The sequence below is a fragment of the Equus przewalskii genome, chromosome 19 (genome assembly GCF_037783145.1).
Source record: "Equus przewalskii isolate Varuska chromosome 19, EquPr2, whole genome shotgun sequence".
NCBI classification, from domain to species: domain Eukaryota; kingdom Metazoa; phylum Chordata; class Mammalia; order Perissodactyla; family Equidae; genus Equus; species Equus przewalskii.
The window spans coordinates 63,530,250-63,555,743 of record NC_091849.1 but is presented as its reverse complement, the minus strand read 5'-3'; the positions used below and the strand labels follow the sequence as shown (position 1 = coordinate 63,555,743).

The 25,494-nt window shown below is 46.0% G+C and overlaps 1 protein-coding gene across 26 annotated transcripts in view; it reads right to left on the bottom strand.

Annotated features, from left to right (window-relative positions):
* Positions 1–25,494, bottom strand: part of RIMS1 (regulating synaptic membrane exocytosis 1) — a 418,478-nt gene that overhangs the window by 233,503 nt on the left and 159,481 nt on the right. For 25 of the 26 annotated variants that reach the window (XM_070584895.1, XM_070584896.1, XM_070584897.1 and 22 more), the window contains 2 exons: positions 2,887–3,100; positions 572–583 (listed from right to left, as the gene is read on the bottom strand). In XM_070584895.1, the coding sequence (XP_070440996.1) occupies positions 572–583; positions 2,887–3,100 (226 nt within the window). The remainder of the gene's footprint in view (positions 1–571; positions 584–2,886; positions 3,101–25,494) is intronic. The other variant, XM_070584946.1, reaches the window with a different exon arrangement.

The following is a 25,494-nucleotide window of genomic DNA, read 5'->3' as shown; positions in this document are numbered from 1 at the left end:
TCTACAGCTAACAAGAGTTAAACGTGACCTTTCACTCCCCTGGGGAAGGATTTCTATGCTTGGGGGGAGAAGAAAAGGGCAAAACGCGGTTCAATTCGGCAGCTCTGCTACTTGTGTTCCACAGAAAACTCCTTCTGTTCTGAGCTCTTGATTCCAACCTGGTCCACCCTCTCCACTCCGCTCCTCCTGCACGGAAGGCTCAGTCCCCTGCCGCAGCCCTACTGGGTGCTGAGAGGAGAGCTGTCTGTCAGACTGCTGTTGCTAAAGGGAGATGGAGTCATCGTCAAAGCTCAGAGAGCCGAGCGGACGGTGAGTCCATGAGACGTAAACTGTGTGAAAATGTCACCAATCCCATGAACTCAAACTGCCCAGACTTTACCTATTAATATAAAACTCTGAAATGCTCCTACATGTTTGTTTTAATTTTTTTCCATGAGAACTTGGGAAGAGCTCTTCCTACATACAATTTCTCTGTGAAATACAGGATTCACGACACTAAGTGAAACATCCACTTAACAAAGTTCACAGCATTATAATAACAAATGATAGGAAAGAAATCATGGATTCTAACCACTTTGTCCTCCTTTGTGAAAGCATCCAAGGAAGCAGAGCGAAGAGAGGAAAAAGAGAAAAACAAAAATAAGGCATCTATTAGCAAACAGACTTCAAGAAAACAGTTATCTGTTACTTTAAAGTGTTAAAACACAGGTATTTTCAAAAGTAAATGTTCACTCTTTCCCCAAAATAACCATTGTTCAGTCGTTCATTGAAAATGCACATATTCGGATCCTGCTATGGGTTAGACCCAGAACTTGGGCACTATGATTTCTGAAATTTTCAGAACTTGCATTATTCAGAAAGAAACCTTAATTCACTGCCATATCTAGCCTACTTATTTTTGAAAAGATATTAAAATGCATAACATTTGCATGAATAATTTTAGCAAATTACTGTTAAAATATTTATAGTTATAAATTGGAAAAATCTAGGAATGGGAAACGTTTGTAACAAATAAAAATGAGAAAAGAAATATGTTAACTATTTTAGCCATAAATTATTCCACAAGCAATACTTATTTGTAATATACATTTCAACATTTACAGTGTCATAGGAAAAACCAACTTGTGCAATTTTTTGTCTTATGCCCAAGATTAAATGTTTTAAGTTGTGCTTTCTCTTATTTTGTTCCTTTGAATATTTCTTCCAGGATTGGATGGGTCTAATAAAGATGAATGCCCTGCATTAGATCTGAGCGTCGGCTCCAAAGCACAGGTACCGCCTAGCTCCATTTCCTTTAAACATCTCTCCTTGTCAAAACACAAGTGTACCCCACCACGTGGGTCATCCAACAGTTTGAATATCATCCAAGGTCCCACTAGTGACAGTTCATTCCAAAATAGTATATTTAAGGTCGCTGAAGAAGGGGAAGCTAACACATAGATCTCCTGCACTTTTTATGTGTCAGACACTATCTTGACCCAAGGTTGTTCTAGAAAGGTTTAAGGCAGCAAATGAGGACTAACGAAAACAAATAACTTTCAGGAGGAAAAAGAAAACACGTGACCCTAAGAATGAAACCTAAAAAACATTAAATATCCATATCGTAAAGACCTAAATTTTAATTATTTTAATTTAATTATCATAACCACATACAGCAATTGTTACTATCTGGTTTCACAGATAAAGAAGCTATTGTTCAAAGAAGTTAATTATCTTCCCAAGGCCACAAAGATAATAGCAGGTTCACCTTAAATTATAACAATGTATCTATTTTACTGAATGTCTTACTTCCTCTGGAAGAGACTCTAGAATGCCCTCCTTACAACTCGATACACTACCAAAGAATGCCGTGCTGACTGAGAGGTTCACTTTAATTTTAACTGTCACTTTCCAAATTAGGAAGACGTCAAGATTGCTTAACAATTCTCGTTATTTTTACATATAACTTTGTATTAAATTAAATTCTATACATGATTAGATACTATGAGAATTTCTTTAAAGAAACACTGGGAATTCTTTCTGTAGTATATGATAATCTTAAGTGTTCTATACTATTATTGCAGACCTATATCAAAGAAAAGCTCCCCAGATATCCCTACAAATAACTCTACTGCACTTCAGTATAGAGAATATAATAAAGTACATTAAAATATTTTAAACTGTTTATTAGAATTAACCTAGTGTTTCATAAGTAATAATGTTTAATCCTTTATATGAGCATCTTAGTGCCTCAAAAACTTTCATCTATCTAAAGCAGGGACCTAACAGAGGAGTGGCTCTTTTAAGCCAACTGGGGAAACTGCATCAGAAACTACATCTCAAAGAGAAGAAAACAGGTGCAAAAACCCCGAAATTTAAAAAAGAAAAATATTCTTTAAATGTCCAAATAACTTCCATGAGATAAACTGAGCACCGTATTTCTTCACCATGATGATAAATATGCAGTTACTCTCATAGCGGCTCGTCGTTGCTTTATATGTTATTATCTTGATTAAATTTCATGTCCCACAGTTTACCTTGCATTTTACCTTCACTCAATCTGAAACACATGTTGCAGAGACTAAAAGTAGGTTTTTTTATAACAAGCAGAATTGTCCATAACAACTCTCAAGAGTTCTATAATTTATGATTCTAAATCTAAATTCACTACATTCTTCATAAAACAAATATACTCTCACAGGTAACCTGCTGGTTTGGGATGGGAGCCAGTTATTAAGATGCACACATACAGAGTCTTTCCACGAACTATCTTCATCCCTACTCCGCTACGTGAACCTTATGACAAACGAAGAACAAGTGAACGCGTACATGCACGCAGGTGTGCAGCGCACTCCCTGGCAGGTGTGTCTCCACTGCGCCGGGAGCCCTGGCCTCAGGGACACTCACCTTGCTGGACCGCAGGGACACGCGGCCTCCACAGCGGGCGCAGAACCTGGTGCGGCAGTACGAGCACAGGTGGCCACACCCGTCAGCAAACTTCGTCTTGTGACAGATGCCGCAGGTCGGAGCATCATCTTTGTGCTCGCCCTGGTAACGTCGAGCTTCTTCTCCTATTTTTCTCACTTGTTCCTTATAGCTTTCAAACTGTTGATGCAATCTCCTGGGCAAAAGAGAAAATGGGAGCAAACTAAGGAAACGATGGAAGACAAAAACAAAACTACTTTTCCTAACAGAAGTATAGCTATTTGAACGAAAGCAAACACAGGAAGCAATTTTCCCCACTAATTTTACCTCCAAAGGTAAGACCTGCATTAGCTCGTATGCCATAGCCCCAGGTCCGCTTACTAACACTGAGCCATATACAAGTCGACTGTAATCACTGTGGCTAACGGTGAGTTTATGGATCCACTCCAAGCCTCTGTTTCTTTTAGACAGATGCCTTTCAAAATATTTCCACAGACACTCAGCACATATGCCAGTATATAACTGAAGCAAAACTTATACAAAATACTCAGCTTAACTATATATTCCATACTCTGATATTTACTACCTTATTCTAAGTTCAACACTGATTCCTGTTTTTTAAAAAGTTCATCACAGTAATTGGCTCCATGCCCCACTATCAAAGCATGCTACAAACTTGGAAAAAGGCTGTTTTAAACTAATTGCTGGGCAATCTGTCTTCCACAAAACGCCGTCCTTCACACCCATTCGTGGAGACTGCTTGTCTATTTGCCACCAAGTATGTGATTCCATACAGTATACAGAATGTATAATTCCATACGTTATATCTGTGCTCGAGAGTCCTTCCACGTCACCTTGCAAATATTCAGATTTTTACTTACCCCAATTTTGTTTAATCTCGCTCAGGTTTTATCTGTGAGGGTTGCTACCTCTTTATTGATAACCACTGGGGGTCGGACAGCCAAGGTTGTTGAGGAAAACCACTTCCCACATGAAAGCTCACATTTAATAGGGTTCAAGTCTCCTCCTGCCCCATAAGCCCATAAGCCCGTATCCCTTGATCTTAGAGAAACTGTTCGCCCTTCTACGTGGAGCACCGTGACAGCCAGGGAATCCCAGTGAAAGGATTCTTAGGCTTGCAAATGAGACCAAGAGAGTTGTCCTGTGCCAGCCAACCATCATTGGCTCTGACACCAAAAGAGATACTCCTGGGAAACGGCCAAGCAAATGATCTGTGTGGAGTCAGACTGTGGGATGCGAGTATTCCCAGGGCAGGACGCACGCATGCTACCGTGAATTCCGGCAGTCAGCCAGACGCTTGACATCTGAGACAACTCTGGGCGCTGATCTCCCAGACACGGGATCAAGAGAGTGAGGTCCAAGCAGGGTGGTGTTGAAGTCCCGGGATTTCCTTGTTTCCCTGCGTATCAACAGCTCCAGAGCAGAACGTCAATGACTACTTCTAAAACTCTAAAATCCCTTTCCTGCTTTGCCGATCGACACTTTTCCTACTTAATTCCCACAATTAAAGCACACAGGCACAGACACACAAGACGTAAAGTAGTTTAGGATCTGAAACCCCCAATTTGAAGGCCAGCTAATCCCCGTCCATAGAGGGACAGAGTGAGATTTTAGTTAATGGATGCAAAGATACCTCACCAATTTACTGAAGAGTTATTTGACCCGTTACTTTTTTTTAATAGTTTTAACACATTAATCTAGGGTCAACTTGGTAGAAAACACTATTATTTCAAAAGTAACCATACAAAATAGCACCGGGAATCTTAAAGCTTCTATTAAAGAAAATAATTCTTAAGAAGTGGGAGCAAGGAAATAGCTCTAACCAAAGAAACAGAAATAAACTGTAACATAGAGGGAATGCATGAGTAAATATTTCTTGTGAGAACTCCCAAATCTAATATGTTTAAATAAATACAAATGAAAAGGAGAAAGTTAGGCTATGGGAAAAGTTCCCCATAAACTTACTGTGTAATATAGAGATGATTTAGGATGGGTGTTGGGAAACTTATGGTAAAAGGGCAGACTGTAAATATTTTAGACTTTTCGGGCCATATAGTCCCCTTGCTTCTACTCAACTCTATTGTTGTAGCACAGAGCAGCACAGATAATATGTAAGTAATAAACACAGCAAGCATGGCTGTGCGCCAATAAAACTTTATTATCAAAATAGACCTTAGGCCAGATTTGGCCCCTGGAGCAGTTTTTCTGATCCTGATTTAGTATATGCTTTATGCTAGGTATAATGGTTTGAAAATCAAAGTCTTTTTGTTTTTTTTAAATTCAAACATGAAGGACTTTTATCTATCCTACACAGCCCAACCAAAAGGACACCCATTTCAGGAAGCTTTGTATAATATGTGTGTGCAGGGCACGGACCACTGAGATGAAACCTTACTCTACCGCAATCTCATAGCATTTCATCTGGTCACTCATAGACTACTTATTTTTTTTTTTTTTTGCCACATTACTATTTCTGCATATGACACCTCTCTTCTACCAAACAGTAAATAATATTAGAAATGCACAATGTAGCAAGAGAGCGAAGACATATACCTCCTTAGCAGTAGCCAGTCCTTATTTCCAAAATGGCAAAGTCATACATATAAATAATTTTTTCTTAGTCCATTTTGAGAAAAATCAAAAAATAAATGTATGGACAAGTTCATACTGAGGTCTCTATGCTAAAAAATTCTACTGCCACAAAACACTGAAAATGCTGCATAAAATATGTAAGAGAATAACTTTTAATTTGTGTCTGAGCGGGAGAGAAAGTATGGAGATCCTTGAAGGAGAAAAGTGAGCTCAGAGGCAGAGCCCGGCTCGGACGCAGACAGCTGCCCAGAATGTTTCCTGACGCTCCCTGACCAAGAAATTCAGTTTCAACTTTGTACAAGTGACTGAAAATAAAACTCCAATTAGGAAGCCACTAAAAATAATTGAAATAGAGTGTATAATATCCAAACCAGTAGAAGGAAAACATGGAATGAGGAAAAAGTCAATCCAGACAGGACAAGAATTGAAACAAATAAACACAGACAAAGCAGGACAATTAGGATCACGGCCTGGCACGCAGTGGCAGAAACCATCCAACAGGCCAGGACTCAGGGCACCTGGGAGGCACTATAACACCCTTAAAAGACGAAGACCATCACGTTAGGTTTTGAAAGCTCAGCTAAACGAGGTTCAGAAGAGATATACCCAAACTTGTAGAGTACAACAGTTAGGGTACCCAGCAACAGGAGAATACATAATTTTTTCATGCAGATATGAAATTTTTCCAACTCTGGGCCTCAAAAGTATTGGAAATGTTTTATTTCTTAAGCTGAGTGGTGGGTGCATGATGTATTTTTATTCTTCCTTATTCTTTACATATATGTTATATAATACTCTTGAATATATGAAATATTTCATATTAAAAATAAGGAAAAAAATTCATTTTTTTCTCATCAAATACCATTGAATAACAAATGAGTGCTCTAAAGAACTGAAAAAAAGGCATGTATTTGACAGCATTAAAATCTACTGAAGGGGCCGGCCTGGTGGCACAGCGGTTAAGTTTGCACGTTCTGCTTCAGATCCTGGGTGCGGACATGGCACCACTTGGCAAGCCATGCTGTGGTAGGTGTCCCACATTTAAGTAGAGGAAGATGGGCATGGATGTTAGCTCAGGGCCAGTCTTCCTCAACAAAAAGTGGAGGATTGGCAACAGTTAGCTCAGGGCTAATCTTCCTAAAAAAATAAAGAATTGACCATTTGTGCCATCTATGTAATTTTAAGAGAAAATGCATAGGTTCAAGTACACAATAACTTCACTAAGTAGACAGCAGTAATTTTCCCATTTTGTTGATGAGGAAACTGTTTTTTTCTGGGGCTTTGCTTCGCCTTTCTGCCTGAGCACATCATCTGAATCCACGTGCTCTCCACCTTCCACTGAGCTCACATAAGCGTGACCATGAACATGGATTCACTGCAGATGAAGGTGTTTCTGGACTTCATCAAGCGCTAGCCAGCAGGCAACGTCAGTCAGTGGTCCTGGCTGAGCCACGGCACCTCGACCAAAGCTGACCAGGACACGCGAGCGCGACGCTGACGGCTCCCAGCTGAGGACCTGTGAGGGCCTTTCCTCCCCTCAGGAATGACTTCCACTCATTTCCCAACTCTGCTCTCATGTTCATTCCCCAACTCTCTTTTCCCAAACTGACTTCAAGAAGCTGTGCCCTCCTGCGAGACTCCAAACACTGTCCCAACAAGCTGTGGGCCCAGTGTTGGTTTCCTACGTGACCCCGAGCTTCGATTTCGGGGTCCCCGGGGCTGCAATGGGCAGGCAGCTCCTTCCCCAGGAGGCAGCTGCAAGAGAGCTGGTCGGGTGAGGCTTCCCGACTGAGTGTGAGGGTGAGGCCCCTACATCCTCACTTCCTCCATGGGGCATCTTAGGGGACCTCTCTTCCAGTCTCACCGCAAGTGGGAGAAAAGCCTGGCCCACAGAGTGGTTCCTGAGGCCGACAGCCACCAGGGGACACTGCTCCTCCCCAGAGGGATGCACCCGAGTGGCCTGGGCAGCTCTTCCCTGAGCGCTTCCTCCCACAGCTCACGGGGCCATCCACAGGCATCACCCAGACTCCACCAGGACTCACGTCGGCCCGATGCAGCCCTCGGTGCCTGCACCCATCTGTTCCCCACCTCACGTGAATTCAGACCCCTTCCTGGTTTCTGCAATAGGGCCGCGTTCATAGGGCTGGTGCGGAGGTCCCCACAGGGAGCAGAGTGAAAGAAGAAAGATCACGCTGTTTCTCGGCTTTCGTCTTCACATCTTCCTTCACGGGCCTCTTCCTCCACTTGCAGAAGGGACTCGCACATCCCGCACAAAGGAAAGTCCAACCCAAGACCCCGCCAGCCTGCCCCACCTCCTTCTCACTGTGCTCCTCCCTCCACCAGCGACACCGTCAGAGGAAAGAAGGGCGGCGGGGGCAGCAACAGCACTCCTCTCTCCCACCGTCTCACGACCTACCCACTCTGCAGCCCTCAGCGCTGCTCTAGGAAACTGTCTCTTGGAAACCACCTCCCAGCCTTTTCTCCGTTCTGATTCCCCTCACATCCTCTGATGTCTCACGCTGTCCAGATGCTGCCCTCACAATAAACATGCCTTTGGAATCAGGATACCGGAGCGAGAGCATAAACACCGTATTTACATTTTGTATCTGATGTTTTAATGCTTTAATCCATATCAGAGCAGTGTGACCGTGTTCTATCATGAATAATAAATGGAAATACATATTTTATTATATGGCATTACAGTAAATGCAGGACTGAAAATGTAAAACCTTTTTGTGAATTTTATTCGTACATTTCAATTTTAGAGTTAACGATATATTCTTATTGATTAGTGGGGTTGACACAATATATGATCACAAATCTGATTTAAATTATCTACATAGAAAAGGGAGAGTGATAAAATATGGAGTGCTATCAAAAGAAAGCACTGACATAGACATGATCTTTGGTTTTCTCCCTGGATGCTATTTTTCCCATCGCTTCACTATGTAATAATTATCACATTATTTTAATATCTGTGCACTCAATTCACAGAACTCCTATATTCTAGTTGTAAACAAGTTGTTTGGGTAATTAATGGCACATATTTGAAAGACAAGAAGCCTAAAAAGCTAAATACTATTCTTTAAATGTCTAAAAACATAAACATTATACTACAAATGCAAAATCAATTATTTAAACAGGAAATTATTAACGATATTCTTACTAGTTAGTGCCTGCTGTAAACAAAGCACATGGCAAGATGCTCAGTGACCAGCAATGGCGGGGCACAGAGAAATCTTTGTCACTCATTTCTAGCTTTTATTTTCCTTCTTCCATCCCCAAAGTGGTCAGAGGCTAGAAGACGTTTCCACCTTTCTTCCTGGCTATCCTGTGCAAAGTCTGGGCTGGACTTTCCCGGAGGAAGAGGGGGTGGGCACTAAGCCTAAGTGGCAGTTCCTGAAGGCAGGTGAGGGGTTTCCGCAAGAGGAAGGAGGGTGGGGATGAGAGCCGTCTGCACGTGGCACCCCAAGATGGAGAACGGCTTCGGGATGTGCATACAGGGGCAGAAGGCATGGCTGTGAAAACCACCAGCACAGGCAGGCTGTGGGTCCTGGCCAAACCTCGGCTCAGAACACGCACAGCAGGGCACAGCACGGCCCCACGAGGTCAGTGACACAGAGGTCAGAGCAGGAGGGGACATCTGAGATGTTTTGCTAGCCTCAGAGGTCGGGGGCTTGCTTTTAAAAATGTTGATATCAGGCTCTGTTATCGAAAAATTCACACTAACCTTTCTGTATTTTCATATAAATAATATACATATATTTTAAACATTTCTGTAATTCACAAATTTACCCCAGATATTACTGAGTAATTTAAAAATTACTACAGTTGAAAAAGTTATTTTTCATTTTGTATCGAAAACCACAGTCTTTCGTTTAAAATGAGTATACTTTTTACTTATTGCAAATGTCCAGCAGATGGCACTAAAGATTTTTATTTTTACACAATTCTTTCAATTATTTAAACTATTTTTCTTTGAAACATCTAATGTGTTAAAGAAAATTAGTACAATCAGCAGGGAGTGTAACTTAGAAAAAATGTGCTTTCAGAGGTGGCTGAAAAAGAACAAGATAGAAATTTATAAAGTGTTGCAATTTCTGCTCTTGTGTGGAGGACTCATTCTACCTGCCCTTAAAAATGATGTACGAAGGATTTTTCCGTATGTTTTCTTTGGTTTCCGGTCCTCCACTCAGCACTGTTAAAACTCTGGTCCACGCAGTCAGCGCCCTGCATGCCGGATGCACCGAGCCCACAGGACAGAGAGGGGCCTCACCGACGGCCGCCGTGTGTTCACAGCGGCTGCTCCAGTCCAGCATCTACTGCTCTTCCCTCCCCCTCGGCCACAGCAGGGCACACCTGAGCGAGCACCGAGTGATGACACCCCAGGATGCAGTGCCCACAGCTTGCACTGGGATGCTGGCCGCTCACCCCCAGGAGGCGCTGAGGGCTGTGCGCTCCACGGGTGCAGAGCCTGTGGGGCGTATCTGAGGAACACCGTCCCCAGATCATGAAACGGTATCACTGCTTTCCAACATTGAGTTACACCAGGGGCCTCAAACTGAAAATCTGGCACAGGAGGAGTCATGTTCAGACCTTGCAGACAGGCTCTCTCACTCACAGCACAGTGCAGGAGAAGAAAATCAAGGCAGAGGGAAAGAATCCAGCCAGTAGAACATCAGCGAGGAATGAAATTTTAGAAAGGAATGAAGTTAATTTTTAAGAAAATAATTTAACAGGTAATCTTAGTGCCACCTATAGGATACATACATAATTGATCAATATTAAATAGGTCTAATTACATTCCATGTGAACTTTTCCAGAATGTTTCATTCGATGGATCAGGGTGATCTGCCCACTACAGAAAGGGCAGACTCCTGTGCTGGCCACTAGGAAGAAGGGGCGTCTACACATACGACCAACCACAGCACTCAGTGAACACTTGGAGCCTGCATCGTCCGGAATGCACAGCACACGGTGAACCTGGCCTCTGCTGTGTTCTTCACTATTTTCGCCAGCCTTGCTATGTTTTATTACTATAGGGAGGGGAAAAAATAAACCAACTTGGCTCCACAACTGGATGCTTTTTCGAAGGGATTAAATATAATAGATTAGGCACAAGTCTGAGGCCGGCCTGTGCAGGGTCTAATCTAGTTCTATTTCTTAGCTTCACGGTGATGAAAAACTTATGCAAGCTCTGTATCCCTCGGTTTCCTCATCTGCAGACTGGTGATGCTGTTAGCAACCTCACAGGATGGTCAGCAGGGCTAACTGAGATAACAGCGCAGAGGTAAGAGCTCAGCAAACGTGAGCCCTTATTAATATAATACAGAGACGTAGAGAATCCATGAGGGAAGAAAGCACTTTGCTCTTCAGTTTCTGAGGACACACATGGTAACTCAGGGAAGCAGCCATACCCAGCGGAATTTCCTTGCACACAGGAATCAGCATGAGTGGCTTAGGTCGCCTATCAGTAAAGCACGATAAGAGGCAACAGGTCAGTCATGTTATAAGATGAGGGTCGGAGAAAGGTGATCCCAGCAGTATAATTTATTTTGTGGAATGTCCAGGAGACGCAACCATTGGGGACACACAATTTTGTCTAAGTATTTTTTAATAGTCTTTGTTAATTCACACATCAGAAAAAAAAAGCAGATTCTAAAATCTGATATTTTTTTAAAAAGTATTATCATTAGGTGGTTTTGAACCGAGAAATGTAGATTGCCCAAATCACCAGTATTCTCAATGCTCTGAAACAGCAGATGAATTAATGACATAAAGAAAACCCTGACACGTTAAAGAGTTGTTTTTCCGTTCACTTTTAACATCTGATAAATTTACTCCCATCGAATGCATCCTTCTTTTTAGCGAGTGCGTTTTGCTCCTTGTTCTTAATTCCTTTAGAATGTCAACAGTCCCAGAAAGCTCTGTGAGCGCCTTTGTTTCCCAGAAATCACAGCGCCATAAAGGGTACATGAGAAGCACAATGTCCTCATCTGCAGACACCGACTGAGCCTGTGCCGGACGACAGTTCTCCTGCTGGTCAAGCTTGGTGCCCACCCAGCCCAGTCCCCAGCCTCTCTACTTGGCCATCTTCCTATCTTATCTGGTCAGAGGCTCTGCATCACCTACTTACCCCCAGACAGAGGGCACTGAAGACGTGGGGACCCTGCTCTGTGCACAGTGGAAGACACGTTACCTGCTCGCCCCCAGAACTGAGGGCACCACGTTTCTCTGGTTTGGGATCCAATCCATGTGTGTGCCAATACTTGAGAAGACACAGGGCCCAGCAGTTCTGGGGCCAGATTTCCTGGGTTCGCCTCTTTCCTGGGCTCTTCCTCTTGCTAACTGTGTGGACCAGCAAGTCATTTAACACCGGAAGACCCCACTTCTTAGTTTGTAAAATGGGGCTGACGATGCCCACCTACTTCAGGGTTGTCGTGAGGCTTCAAATGGCTCATATACATGAAACACTGAGGGAGGGGTTGGACAATTAGTAAGGACACTGTAAAAGGTTAGCTACTTCATAACGTGCTGAGCAAAGAGTGAACAAAAGTCAGATAAAGCATCTGTTTTTGTTCTGTGACATCTAACGTTATTTAATGGATCTTAATATGTAAGTGGGACTGAGAACTATGAAAGCGAGTGTCTGGGTTGAGTTTAGACTTTTGAAAGCGGCACGAGCAAATATTCTAATTTAAAGCCCAAATCAAATCTCAAATATCTGAGGAATAAGAAGTTTATTCCAAAAAGGCTTCTTCTTTCTCATTTTTTAAAAACAGAGGAATAGAGGCTTGCTGGCTCCACGCGCACAGCACACTGCGTTAGTCGGCTGTCGTCAGGTGTGGGTTTCTAGGGTGCATTTCAAGACAAGCGACAAGATGTGATTTCGTTCCCATCATATCTGCTAATGGTGACATCTGTTTTCATCCTTTAATTAAAATACATTGTCAACATGCATTTAAGACCCAACTATCACCTAAATAATATAACAGGTGTTGTAAGTAACTTAAGTTCTTTTGCACCCATGAACAAGAGATGATAAGGCAGATGATTTAATGGTTTTGCAAGTGTGGAGCTGAAAGTCCAGAGACTGTCAGAAGAATTTAAAATTTGTACCAATGTATATGCACTCTTCCTCTCCCTGATGTGACCCAGAACCCCGAGCACTGCTTAATCAACTCCAGACAGCCTCTTCCACGCTCACCAGCCACTGCCTGGGAATAATTGAGTCTATTTTTAAAACTTACCATCTTACATTATATTTAGATACTAAAAATGTGTCCTAATCAGCTATCACTAATCACAGGGCACGCAAAGCTAGAAACAGTCCATTTTACCTTTTATAACATTGCACTGTCTGTGAAGAACTCGGAACAATATAAAAGGCTCTGGATTTGAACTGCATTTAATTCCACAGAATGTGCCAGAACCCCAAACAGAAGATCTTGCAGTTCTTGTCACTGAGATGATCCCATCAAATTAGGCATGATCTAACCACAGCTCGACAACCTGATCAGTTTTGTAGCAATCAGTCATACTTTGTGATACTTCCCTTATGAGCAACCCTCTTTTTATACTGTATCCTATACTGTATACTACATCTTTAGTTTATACTTCCTTTTACTCCTCTTGAGTTTTGATCAATCTCCTCTGATAGATCATCTTAACCTCACGCCCTGGGCCCCAAGCTCTCTCACCCACTCAGTCGCCCTCCACAAGCCCCGCAGAACAGAAGCACCGAGTGTGACAACGGGAGGCTGCGTCGAGCGGCACAGCAACGACACCTGGTCAGTCCTGAGGAGGACTCTCCTCCGTCCTCTTCTCTGAGTTTTACCCCCCTTTGCTCCTCCTAAGGTTAAACCTAGTAGCACCACTGAAAATGCCATAGCTGTGCAGAGAGAAACTCCTATTTTGCCACCATCTGAGGACTCTGGATGCCGAGTGGCGCACTGCTCCTGTCGATGTCCCTGTGTCTGAGAGCGTAAGCGGGGAGTCAGGTGCACCATGAGCAGAGACCTGCAGGAGGTGCGGGAGGAAGTCACCAGGGTGGGACTGGGCAGAGGGGACAGTGGCTGTGAAGGCCTGCAGCGGGCGCCTGGCCGGGCAGCGGGAGGAGAAGCCCGGCGGCCCAGTGGTGGGAGGCAGAGGGGGCTGGCGGTCCTGTGGGTGTCCGAAGTCACCGCGGGATGTGGCCTTCCTTGGGGGAGTGGGAAGCCACTGCACGAGACTGAAGCGAGGGATCAGAGCACCGGCCTTGTGTTCCCAGGGTCCCTGTGGCCCCTCTTTGCAGCGGGAGGCGGCCGAGAAGGACAAGGGGCTGGCGGGCGGCCTGTGGTACTGGTCAGAGACGATGGAGGTTTGGACCGGGCTCAGGCGTGGAGCGGCTGTGAATCTCCTAGAGCCTGTGCAGGCACCATATTTGCATTTTCACGACTGTAACATGTTTTTTTTCTTTTAAAACTGATTCTTGGGTTCCATTTTCTATTTCACGCTGTACTTCTTTTCTCACCGTCAAAGCCAATGGCTGCCAAATCCGACACCACACCGAGTGAAGACGTTCATTGATCTCAGGCTGAGCGACTCCAGAGAAAGCTGTCTCCGAAGGAAGGGCCACCACTCAGGACGTGCAGAAGCAAGGCGAGAGGGAACCTCATGGTTAAAAACGCCCAAACTCCTCTGCTGGCCTCATGGATGAAGGACCCAACTTCTGAAGCCCAGCAGGTACCGAGGCCTCAAGGTAGACCTGAATTGATACACTGAATCGCTTCAAAACAGCCAGAAATTTCATTTATTTTCTCTGTTCTGCTAATAATGTGCAGGCAACGTGAAAGCACGGCGGTCTGGGAATCCTAGATACACGCTGCTCCCTCAGCCTCTTTTCATTTCTTCTGGCCCCGGGACCAGGACCCAGCGGTCACAGTCTTGGTATCCAGGCCACAAACGAAAGTAGAGAGTGTTTTCAATGGTCATTAGAAAGCAGCCTTGTGGGGGAACAAAACAGCTCTAATTTTTCATGTGCTTTAAATAATTTGTTTCTTTTCGTAGTAGATTCTATCTTTCCTCAGGTATTTATACAGAAGCCTAAATTGTGGTGTTCTGAAAGTTAACTTCCTCAAACACATTAGATGCCTTAGTCCTGGTGTGTGTGCGTGCATGTGTGCGTGTGCGTGTGCGCATGTGCACGCGTGTGCGCGTTCAACCTCGTTAGATGATGCGGGATCCTGCAGAGCCTCAGGGTCCTCATTTTAACAGAGTTTTCCTTGTGCAACACTGTAAATACAGACAAGGAAGGAACAAACGGCAAATCGGGTCAGAAGCCAAAGTGAGCTTCTTGGCGCGATCCCAGGATCTGCGTGTTTTCGTTTGTTTGCTGGGCTGGTTGGTTTTATTTCATTTTGTCTTGTTGTGTTTCTGCTTCTCCTAACCCCGGGAGGAAGCCTCTGCCTCCTGGACGTTCTCCGTAAACAGGTCCTCGCCTGGAGAGGCCCCCAGAGCAACCTGTCCCACCTCCTCGCACAGGCGCCAGTGACGAGGAGCACACGCCTCTGGCTGGTCACTGACGGGGGCCGAGGCCCGACGGCGGCACCAGGGCAGCCTCAGGCCTCTGCACGGCGAGCCTGGGGCACGGCTGCTGCAGCCCCTCCAGTGAGCTCTGTAAGGACAGGCATCCTCACCAACATAACAAGAGCAAGTTTCACAGTAAAGGGGCATCTCAGGACAGACGATGCATGAGATCCCTGGAAAAGGAGCCAGGAGGAAAGAGAGAGAGAAGGAAGGCTGATGCCACACAGGCAGGAGAGGGACCATTTCATGCTGATCACTCAGCTCAGACGCTGGTGCAGACAGCAGGTCTCCTGCTAAAAATAACTCACGCAGCCAGCGAGGAGCTCCGCAGACCTGTCTCTGTGCCACCTGCTGCGCACCTGTCTAGTCTGGGCAGAAAGGCCCTTCAAAGGCCGCTGGAGCCACATCACCCAGCTTCACCGAGGGAAGAGGCCACAGGCTTCGTGTATAAATACTCTTGGTTTTAACAATACGTGAGCTATAGTTTGTAGCAGGCTGCTTTTAAAACCCAGAGCTTTCTATTTCGGCTTTGAACAGCCTCACAGCTAACAGAGGCACAAGGGCACCAGGCAAAGAGCTTTATAAATTCCAGAAAAGTCTGCTCTGTCTAAGGTGAAGCCACCCTGCTCTTTTCACCGATCAATGCCGGCCTCGAGAAGAGCTTCCTCCGAGGGCCCCGGGCAGCGCCTCCTGGGGAGGCAGGGCCTTACCGCCCGACGAAAGCTGGGTCTCCACACAGGCCCGGCCGGCAGCTTGCTGGGCGACGTGCACAAGCTCTGGCATCTGTCTGCAGTTGACGCTCCTTGGCTGTGAACTGAGGGTGGTCACTGTCACCTCTTAAGATTGCAGACATCTCCTGGGGCGGCACCGACACAGACCTGATGCTCAGCAAGTCTCGGTTCCCTCTTCCCCGTCCCCCTTCACAACAGTAAGGTTGGCTCCATACGTTGTGCCCCCACAGGACAGGGTGGGGGCGTGGGACAGAAAGACCGTGAAGGAAAGAAGACCCTGGTGAGCCCTGGTTTTGCCTCCACATACTGGGGACTGAGACGGAGCTCTGAGCCCCTGTGAGGACCAAGCTTCCTCATCTTTGTAGAAGTGACAAACTCCGACCACTTAGAGCCATCATGCATCAATTCCTAAATTCACCCAATAATGACTGAGCACCTGCTACCTGCAGGTGCTGTTGGAGGTGCTGGTCATACACTAAGTCTGTTCACAGGACCTTGCTTTCACCAGGAGCAGGCGTTACACAGTCACAAAAGAAGCCACACACAGTGCCAGCAGCCAGCACCACAGGCCACGAGGACAAGAGGCCAAGGGACAGAGCGGGAGGGGGTTACACTGGTGGGTGGTCTGGAGGCTGAGTCTGGGCAGAGTGCTGAAGGGCCTGGAGAAGCCTGCCTGCCTGTCTGGGAGGACGTTCCAGGCAGAGAGAGGAGGGCGCGAGCCCGTGCAGGAAACAGTCTAAGTGAGGGCAGCAGGACGGAGTGAGAGGCACCGGGACCACTCACAGCCCAAAGGCACGAGGGAGGACTTCGGAACCAAAGAGGAGACTTGCATTTTCTTTCAAGTGGAATGGGCGGCCATGGCAGGGCTCCAGGTGACAAACTGAGGCGAGGCGTTGGGGACTGAAAGGGTCCCTCTGTGGGAGTGGAGGTCAGACCACAGGCCAGCGTCCAGGGTCCTCTGACGGGGCTTGTGGCGCAGGTGGTGAAGAGAAGTCAGCGTGAGGAGGTTTTAAGCTGTCACACAATGTGGAGTAGTATTTTACCAGGTCTCTGGAGCCCGCCCCATCCTTGACCATCACTCGCCCTGTAACATTGGCAAATCACGCAACCCCCTTAAACCCTGCATCTTAGGGACCAAATGTGTGTGTCCCACTAATCCATATGTTGAAATCCTAGCCCGCAACGTGCTGGTGTTGGAGGGGCCCTTGGGAGGTGATCAGGTTTAGAGGAGGTCACGGGGGGTGGGGGGGCCCATGGTGGGACAAGAAGAGGGAGAGACCAGAGCTGGAGATCTGTCTGCCGCGTGAGGACACCATGCGAAGGTGCTGTCTGCAAGACCGAAGGAGATCCCAACGGAGGACCTTGATGTCGGGCTCCCAGCTCCAGAACTGTGAGAAGAAGACACCCAGTCTACGGCATTTGTTGTGGCAGCGCGAGCTAACATCTGAGTCTCCGCGTCTGTCAAATGGAGCCGAAACTGCCCCTCCGCAGTGTTGCTGTGGGGCCCGATGAGACGACCCCGTAAAGCTCAGTGCGGCATTTGGTGCGTATTAAAGTACTTAAGAAACATCAGCAGTAATTAATGTAATTTAAAATTTCCTCAAGTCATAATGATCAATATGAGGGTCGTAAGAATGACAATTTTTTAAAAATCCTTAAAGTTTGCCAGTGAATATTTAATATTACAAGAAACATAGGTCACATGCAATTACACTTGAACAAACAGGTCACACGTCCACAAGAGACTTGGACGGGCGACTGTAAAAATTCACCTGCAGTTACACGACAGCATTTGAAGGTAAGCACAGTTAATTCCATTTTTCAAATCATTGGTTGTTTACTGTTTTATAAAGAAATGTTTTACTTTTCTTCTATTTGAGTGGATATTTTAAAAGTCTAGTCTAAAAAGAATAGCCTTCATGGTAGAATTCTCTAAAAACCATCCTAATTTTTTAAAAAACTTACTCAGTTATTAGACAGATATAGACACAATTTGTTTGGACTTTTATGCTATTTAGATACCTGCAGAAAGGATTTTCAGAGAACTGATGAGAATTGTAGATCTGGGGCTTGTGAACATCCTGTTTTTATTCTTCTATTCTTAGCTAAGTAGAATAACAATTTTTAACTTCATTAATAATAATTTTTTAACCTCATTTCATGCTGGGATGAAATTACTTAACATCAGAGTCCATATAGAAGTGAAAAGTGAAATTCACCATCACCAGAACAAGACATCAAGTGGCATCTCTCGTTCCAAAGGACAGTATGGGTTTCCCGTCGGGATTATTTCTGAATGGGTGGGCCATGCCCTTTGGAAGGATTCCGACCCCTCTTCCAAGCCTTTTCTTTCTGCACAGCTTCAGACACCACTGCACAGCTCCCATTAAGCATCAGGCCTCGTGTCTATGATATCAGTGATGGGCATCCGCTTATGCTATTTCCATCCAGAACTCAGTTTACAACCTTGGAAAGTGCTTACTGTTCACAGCCAGTTGCTATTAAACTCCAGAAACAATACACATGCTCTCATTACCCGGCTCAACCATCTTCAAGATGCTGGCCAGCCAACAGACACAATGTTTCATGCCAATGATGATTTTTAACAAGTCATCTTTTTGTTGTTGTTTTTGCCTAGATTTCAAAAAAAAGACCTATCAACAAAATAAAAGTAACTATGAATACCAGCTATGAAATACAACCCATTCTGGGAATGAATGCTGCTTTGTAGGGACTTCCGTTCATGAATCGTGTTAGTATACCTGGACAGGGCCCTGCCTCTCTCTTAAGAGGACACCATAAGAAGGCAGGAGAGTGGGTCAGAGGGAGACCCCTATTCCTTCACAGGTAACGACAGGATGTGGGGTTCTGAACCATCTTTGTGAGGTGGACCCCTTGGCAGTCTATGGATCCCTTCTCAGATGACTGAGTTTAAGCATATATCATAAATTATGTAGGACTGTAAAGGAAGCCAATTATGTTGGAAAAGAGTATTAAAAAAAATCCAAATTTATAATGTAGTAATAACACGTATGGTCACTTTAAGTTCTTGGACACATAAGGAGAGCACTTTTTTGAAATAAACAGTGGAATATAACATACCGATGTTTATTTAAAGGGTCAAAGCACCTGCCTGCAGAGTGATATCCATAGGCTCACAGGTTAACAGATGAGAGACTGCATGCCAGGAGTCAGCTCCACAGAGATGGCAGAACTGAGTGACCAGGGCGCTCGCTCCCTGGGATACGAGGTGCCGTGCGGTGACCGGGAAGCGGCTCTTCTTGGACAGTCATTTGACCTGGACACAGAGTTAATGTGCCTCCCTTTGTGAAATTTAATATGGCATTTTCCAACAGTGAGAAGCCATCATACGCACAATATTAAATTTCACGTGGAAGAAAAATGGCTGAGAAATAAGCCTGATATCTGGCTCTAGATATCAAAATTCATCATTGGGCATGAGAAGTATTTTTATCTCTACTGAATTTTTGGCTTGTATTTTGAATTCATCTCAGCGGGAAATTCATGTTGCATTCAGTGTTTTTCTCTTTATTCTGCTAAGCAATGAATCTGTTTTAACCTTCAAGTTTTGTTCTGATTTCATCGAGATAAGTGTTCGGCTCTGCACGGATATGATTTGCATTTTATTTCTATGAAGAGCCAACACGGACTCGCACAACGAGAGACATTTAGAGTGACAAGAGCTGAAACACAAAGGATGAAATTTCCAGTTTAAATTTTGCAGGTGCTAAAAAACAAAAACAAAAACAAAATGGAGTGGATGACAAAACTACAAATGCTGCTCAAGAAAAGAGCACAGGTTTAAAGAGACGCTGCTGAGTATTTCTCACCGTCGTCTTGACAGGCATGGCTCTAAATACCCTCTGAAAGCTCGGAAAGATATCTCTCTATTGATTTTGCCCTCTCAAATTTGAAAAACAATAAATAACATTTTATGTTTCTTGAAGGACCAGCGAATAACAAAAAATGTGTTTAGCTCCATTCTGGTCAGCATGGGGGCTGTATTTCATCCACTGATGTATCCCAAGCAGCCAGCACAATGCAGAAGTTCAATAAATATTTGTTGAATCAGTGTTGGTGAGTTTTTTAAGCTGGACGAAGTCAGTTCAAGAAATTTCCAGCAATTCCTCTTCTGACTGAATCCCCCTGGAATTAAGCCTGTAGAGAGGAGCTGACACTGATTTCCTGTTACTGGGCTGGGAGCTCCTCGAGGGCAAAAATCTTCACCTTACTCATCTTTGTAGCCTCTTGCATGGCATTGTGGTTTCCCATAGCAGGTGCTCCTAAGTGTTGACTGAATGGCAGATGAATGATGTTCCGGCAAACAGTTTTTTCTCTCCACCATGCGTGTCTCCTACTGTTCCCCTCCTTAACTGAGAACTGCTCCCGCTGGTCTCATCACTGAGAGCCTCAGTGCTCTTACCGCCACGACCCAAATCAAAGCCAGCCTTCGAAGCTCTGTTCACAGCCCATCTCCTTCCTGAAGTCTTTACTGGTCCCGCCCTCTCCGAACGACCACAGTTTCAGTCTACACATCACTCACCCAGATGTTCTACGTGTTTATGTCTTGTGTGCAAAGTTCCTTTGTTTCCCCATGCCACATCACGGATTCCTTTTGTATCCTTCACAATCATAAACAAAATGTTCTGCAAATGGTCAGTGCTCAACGAATGCACGAGGAATACCAACATGCATGCATGATGTGAAGAATTTTCCTGTGACACTTAGTGTTGGGAAGCAATTTAATGTAAATTCCCTTCTGACCCTTGAATCCCATCAACTGCATCGTGCGCTGTCTACACCTTCCAGGGAGATAAAGCGGTCACCTCGTGAGGCAGGGAACTCCACAACTGCATCCTGCACTGTCTACACCTTCCGGGGAGATAAACGGGTCCCCTCGTGAGGTAGGGAACTCCACAACTGCATCCTGCACTGTCTACACCTTCCGGGGAGGTGAAGGGGTCCCCTCGTGAGGCAGGTGATTCCACAACTGCATCCTGCGCTGTCTACACCTTCCAGGGAGGTAATGGGGTCACCTCATGGGGCAGGGAACTGCACAACTGAACAGTTAGTGTACGTATTTATCTACATTGAGCCTAATACCCTGCACTCCCCACCTCATGTCTGGATTTACCCCTTCGGCTCACACAGAATAAACCTCATCCTTTTCCCATGTGACCTTGATCCAAATATCTGGGGAGAGTTATCTGTTGTGCCCTCAGAGTCTGCCCCTCCTCAGGCTGGATCACTTGTCCTTTGGTGTGATTTTCTATCCGTTTACCATCCTGATGGCTCCCCTGGAAAACACTTTGGATATCTCTTCCATTCTGAAAGTAGGAGCCCGCACACTGAAGTCAATTGTTCAGTGTAATCTTGGCGTGCCTTATCTTATATCCCCCTCCATGGAGAGGGCCACATCAACAGATGTTCAGTGGTCATAATCACACAATTGACGTCTATTTGAACTTGCCGTCAACGAAAACTCGCATGTCATCTGTACACGTCCGAAAGCTGCATGGCTCATAACCGTGTGGTTGTCCTATTCAGGCCAGCTAAGGACCTTCCTGTCCTAACTTTTGTATTTTATCCTCCTGGATTGGGCCCGTCTCTCCATAGGGACAGGAACCTTTCGGACTGTAAGTATCTCATCTAACTTACTATTTCTCCCAGATGCATATCTTGTGAAATACGTAGTGAATACTCTCTTTCCATCAAAGGACAGGCAGACATTTTCTGTAAAGGGCAAGAGAGTGAATATTTAGGCTCTGCAGCCCACGCGGTCTCTGTCTTGACTATTCGACCTGCTGCTGCAGAGGGAAGGCAGCCGTGGACAACGCAAACAAATGAGGACACTGTGACCCAACTAAACTTCATGCATTAGCACCCAAATCTACAGTCCATGTGATTTTCACGTATCATGAAGTATTCGTCTTCTTTTGCTTTTCTTCAGTCTTTTAAGCATGTAAAAGCCATTCTGACCTCACAAGCCATACACAGAGGTGGGGGCTGGACCAGGCCCACAGGCCGTGGTTGGCTGATGCCTGATCTGAATCATTGCTGAAAATGACGTGAATGACCGGGCCTTCCTCAAACCCTTGACAGGCACCGGAACCCACTCCTAACTCGGGCTTAGCAATGAAACTGACTGAAGAGCGTTGGAAATACAAGCCATGGGGCCGCCCCAGAGCTGCTCAGTGGTTCGGGATGGAGGCCGGGGGATGTGCACATTGAAAATGCCCCCTGCACTTTTCTCACGTGCAGCACAAGTTCCAAAACTGGATTCTGCTGTTGTTAACAGGAATTTTGATTTTTCTTTTGAAGAGCACCTTTCGTCTTTTATGATGATGTACCGAGAACAGAGTGGTAGCAACCTGGGCAGGGCATCTTCCTCACAGGCTGCATTCCAGACCCCCGTCTGCAGAAACGGTCGGCTCCAGTGTCCCCGCCCCAGTGGCCAACAGCTCCCTCGAGCCGATTCCCCCAGATCGTTCATCACCGGACATCAATATGTGCTGAGGAATGAAATGGTGTTAAAAATAATTCACGTTTTTCCAACTTATCTATCTTAAAATGACAGACTTCAACTTATTTTATAAAACGATCCAAGAACTATCTGTGGATGTGAATTTTTACACACTATCTTGCTAACCATTATCATCCTTGTACCTAGAACCTTGCCTAATACATGGTCGGTATTCAAGTATGTTAACTGAACAAATAAATTAATATAAGAGAATGATATACAAGGTGCTAAAGGGGAAACGAGGAGCTATGACAAACCAAAGGAATGTGTCAAATTAACACTAACACTGAAACTCATGAAGAACGCGACCACGGTGCGATACCTGGTTTCCAGGGAGCAACAATCACATGGTGACTCTGATCACCACATGAGCAGCCTCCCTGCCGTGCCCGACACACACAAACGAAACCGAATCAAACCAACCGGGATCAAGGGACAGAGGCAAGGAAGCCTGGATGGGGAGGGAGGTCCTCACCGCCCTGCTGGTCTGAGACAGACCTTTCCCCCCACGCCTCAGTTTACAGGGAAGGCATGTGATGGCCCCAGGCTCAACCATGCTGCGAGAACGAGAGAGGCAGCTTCTCTCGGAGCATCAGGGAGAAGGAAGGTTCTGAGCAGCAACCACGGGGTGCAGGTCGCAAGGTGGGTGACATGGGTGCAGGTGTCAGGAAGTGAAGCGCTGGTTTGCATATTCGAAAGAAACCAACAACCCGGTCCTTCTGAGAAATCCTGAAACTTACATTTTCCATTTGACTGTTGCTGCAGCACTAGCCTGCAGAGGACAGCTGCCTCGAGTAATTCCAATCAGATATTTTCACAAGCACCTTTCGCTTTGTCCTGACAGGCTCCACAAAGCACGGGAGCCCTCAGTCAGAGGCCTGCGCCAGCGAGCTGGTCCTGGAGCTGCTCCCCTGCAGTCCCAACCTCCAGGCAGCAGCCTGGACCGCAGCATAGCACCGCGTGCCAGCATCTCAGGGCCGTGAACCCAGCCACAGGGAAAACCGGCGGAGGGGCCCCTTTCCCTGGACTCAGGCGCAGTTACACTCCCGCCCCACAGCACGGCAGCGGGGACTTCCCTGCCTTAGCTGTGACAGCCTCTGTGACCGCCACTTACGCCACTCACTGCTCTGCTCCCAAAGGCCTCGCCATGTCCCACAGCCTGGACCACTCTCCAGATTCCCCATCATTTCCGGAGCCTTCCCACCCTGGCTTGCTCAGTTCCGCCCTTTGCAGCAGCCCTGGGCTCCCGGCTCCTCATAAGTTCACCGCGGGCGTTGCCTCTTCTTGTTCATTGTTGATGACTCGTGGATGCAGCCCTGCTCACCTGCCCTGGATCCTTCCATTCCTTCCGACTGTTCCTCTCACTTTACTGCCCCACCCCATCATTTCTGCCAGCTTTACTGCTCTCTGCTTTCTCTCCCACACTTATCTCCTGCCTTTGAGGACAACTTGAGCAGACCCACAGTTAGCACCTAAGAATGAAGGAAAGATTTTATCTCCTGGTGCTGAAGCATGGTGAATTTTTGTGAGCCAAGTTTTTTCAAATTGGCTTGTAAAACAACCCCACATACACATGTAGACATAAAATCAGTAAAAAAAACCCAAAAACCTACAAACAGAGGTCAAAGGCAAGAAGAGTTGAAGCTGGTCTCCCGCAGTGACTATGGAGGTGAAGGGTGCACAGGGCAGTGCTGGAGGTTAGCGCACGTCTGGATCAGGACGTTAGACACTGTGGATCAGAAAGGGGCCCTGCCACCGGGACGTGTTACCTCCCTCGAGGCACGAACATTATGCAGCAGAGGAAGAAGAGGCACCTGCCAGCGGTGACACTGGCCAGGTCATAGTTGTTGTCAGAAGAGTGACCTTGCCATTAGATCACCTTCTGCGTCTGATCGCTGACACAGATGCGAGAGTTTGTGCCAACTCTGAACTCCTAAGACTACGTCATTGTGGGCAAGTTACCCAACGTCCAACCCCTCAGTTACCCCATCTGTGAAACGGAGACGCTGAGCGAACAGATGCCGTGAGGAGTATGTAGTAAACTTCAGTGAACGTGCTTGACCCACAGGGATGAGACTCTAACAGGCTCTGGTTTTCCAAGGCGTGTCATTAGGGATGGGAAAGGGGAACAGCCAGATTCATGAGAGCTCAGGAGGCTTCAGGCCACAGTGACTTCTCTTCCTTAATTCTTTTTTTCAACAAATCTATAGAGAAAATCTACCACGGGCCAGGTCTGTCGTGGGCACTGGGCATGTGGTGTGGAATAAGACAGGTTCCTGAACGCAAAGGGTAGACCCTCTAGATGCGGGGGGACACATACAGTACACATTCGCATGATAAATGGCAGGTGCTATGGTCGCTAAGTAAGAGGCCAGAGACTGACTGGGGGTGTGGGAGGCCTATTTTAGATGAATTATCCTGAAAGAGCTTGACCCAGCCCTTCGCCAGGAAATGAGTTTGAACAGAGATGTAGAGAAAGTGAGGGAGCAGGTCACGTGAAAGTCTAAGGCAGAATTTTCTAGGCAGTGGGGACAGCAAGTACAAAGGCCCTGAGGCAGGAGTGAGCTGATAGCAGAGGGAAGGCCAGTGGGGCAGAGGCAGCCCGAGCAGGAGGATGGAATGAGGCACAGCCAGGGCCAGACGCTGTGAGGCTTCACCCGTGAGAAATGCATGGATCTCATCCTCAGGGAGTCATCCTGGCTGCTGTTGGGGGAAAAACCCTATATGGGGTCAAGAGTAGGGCAGGAGGACCAGTTGGGAAATTACTGCAATTGCCCTGGTCATGAGGATGGACGCTTAGACTAGGATGATAGCAAGGAAGGCATTGAAAAGGGTCAGAGTCAGGACTTGTTTTCAAGGTGGAGCTCACAGAACTTGCCGATGGAATGGCTGCGAGGTGAGGCCTAAGTTTATGACCCAGGGACCCAGGTGAGGGCCAAGATCAGGAAGGAGCTTGTCTAAGGGGACAGTCAAGAGTAGGGTCTGAGACGCCTGACGTCTGCGTGAAGATCTGAACAAGCAGTTCTGGGTTCCAGACCCCAGGAAAGTGGTTTATGCGGGAGACACAACGTGCAGCCTCGTTCATGCTCACATCGTTCTCAGATGTAGAGACTACTATTATCTCCACTTTATAGA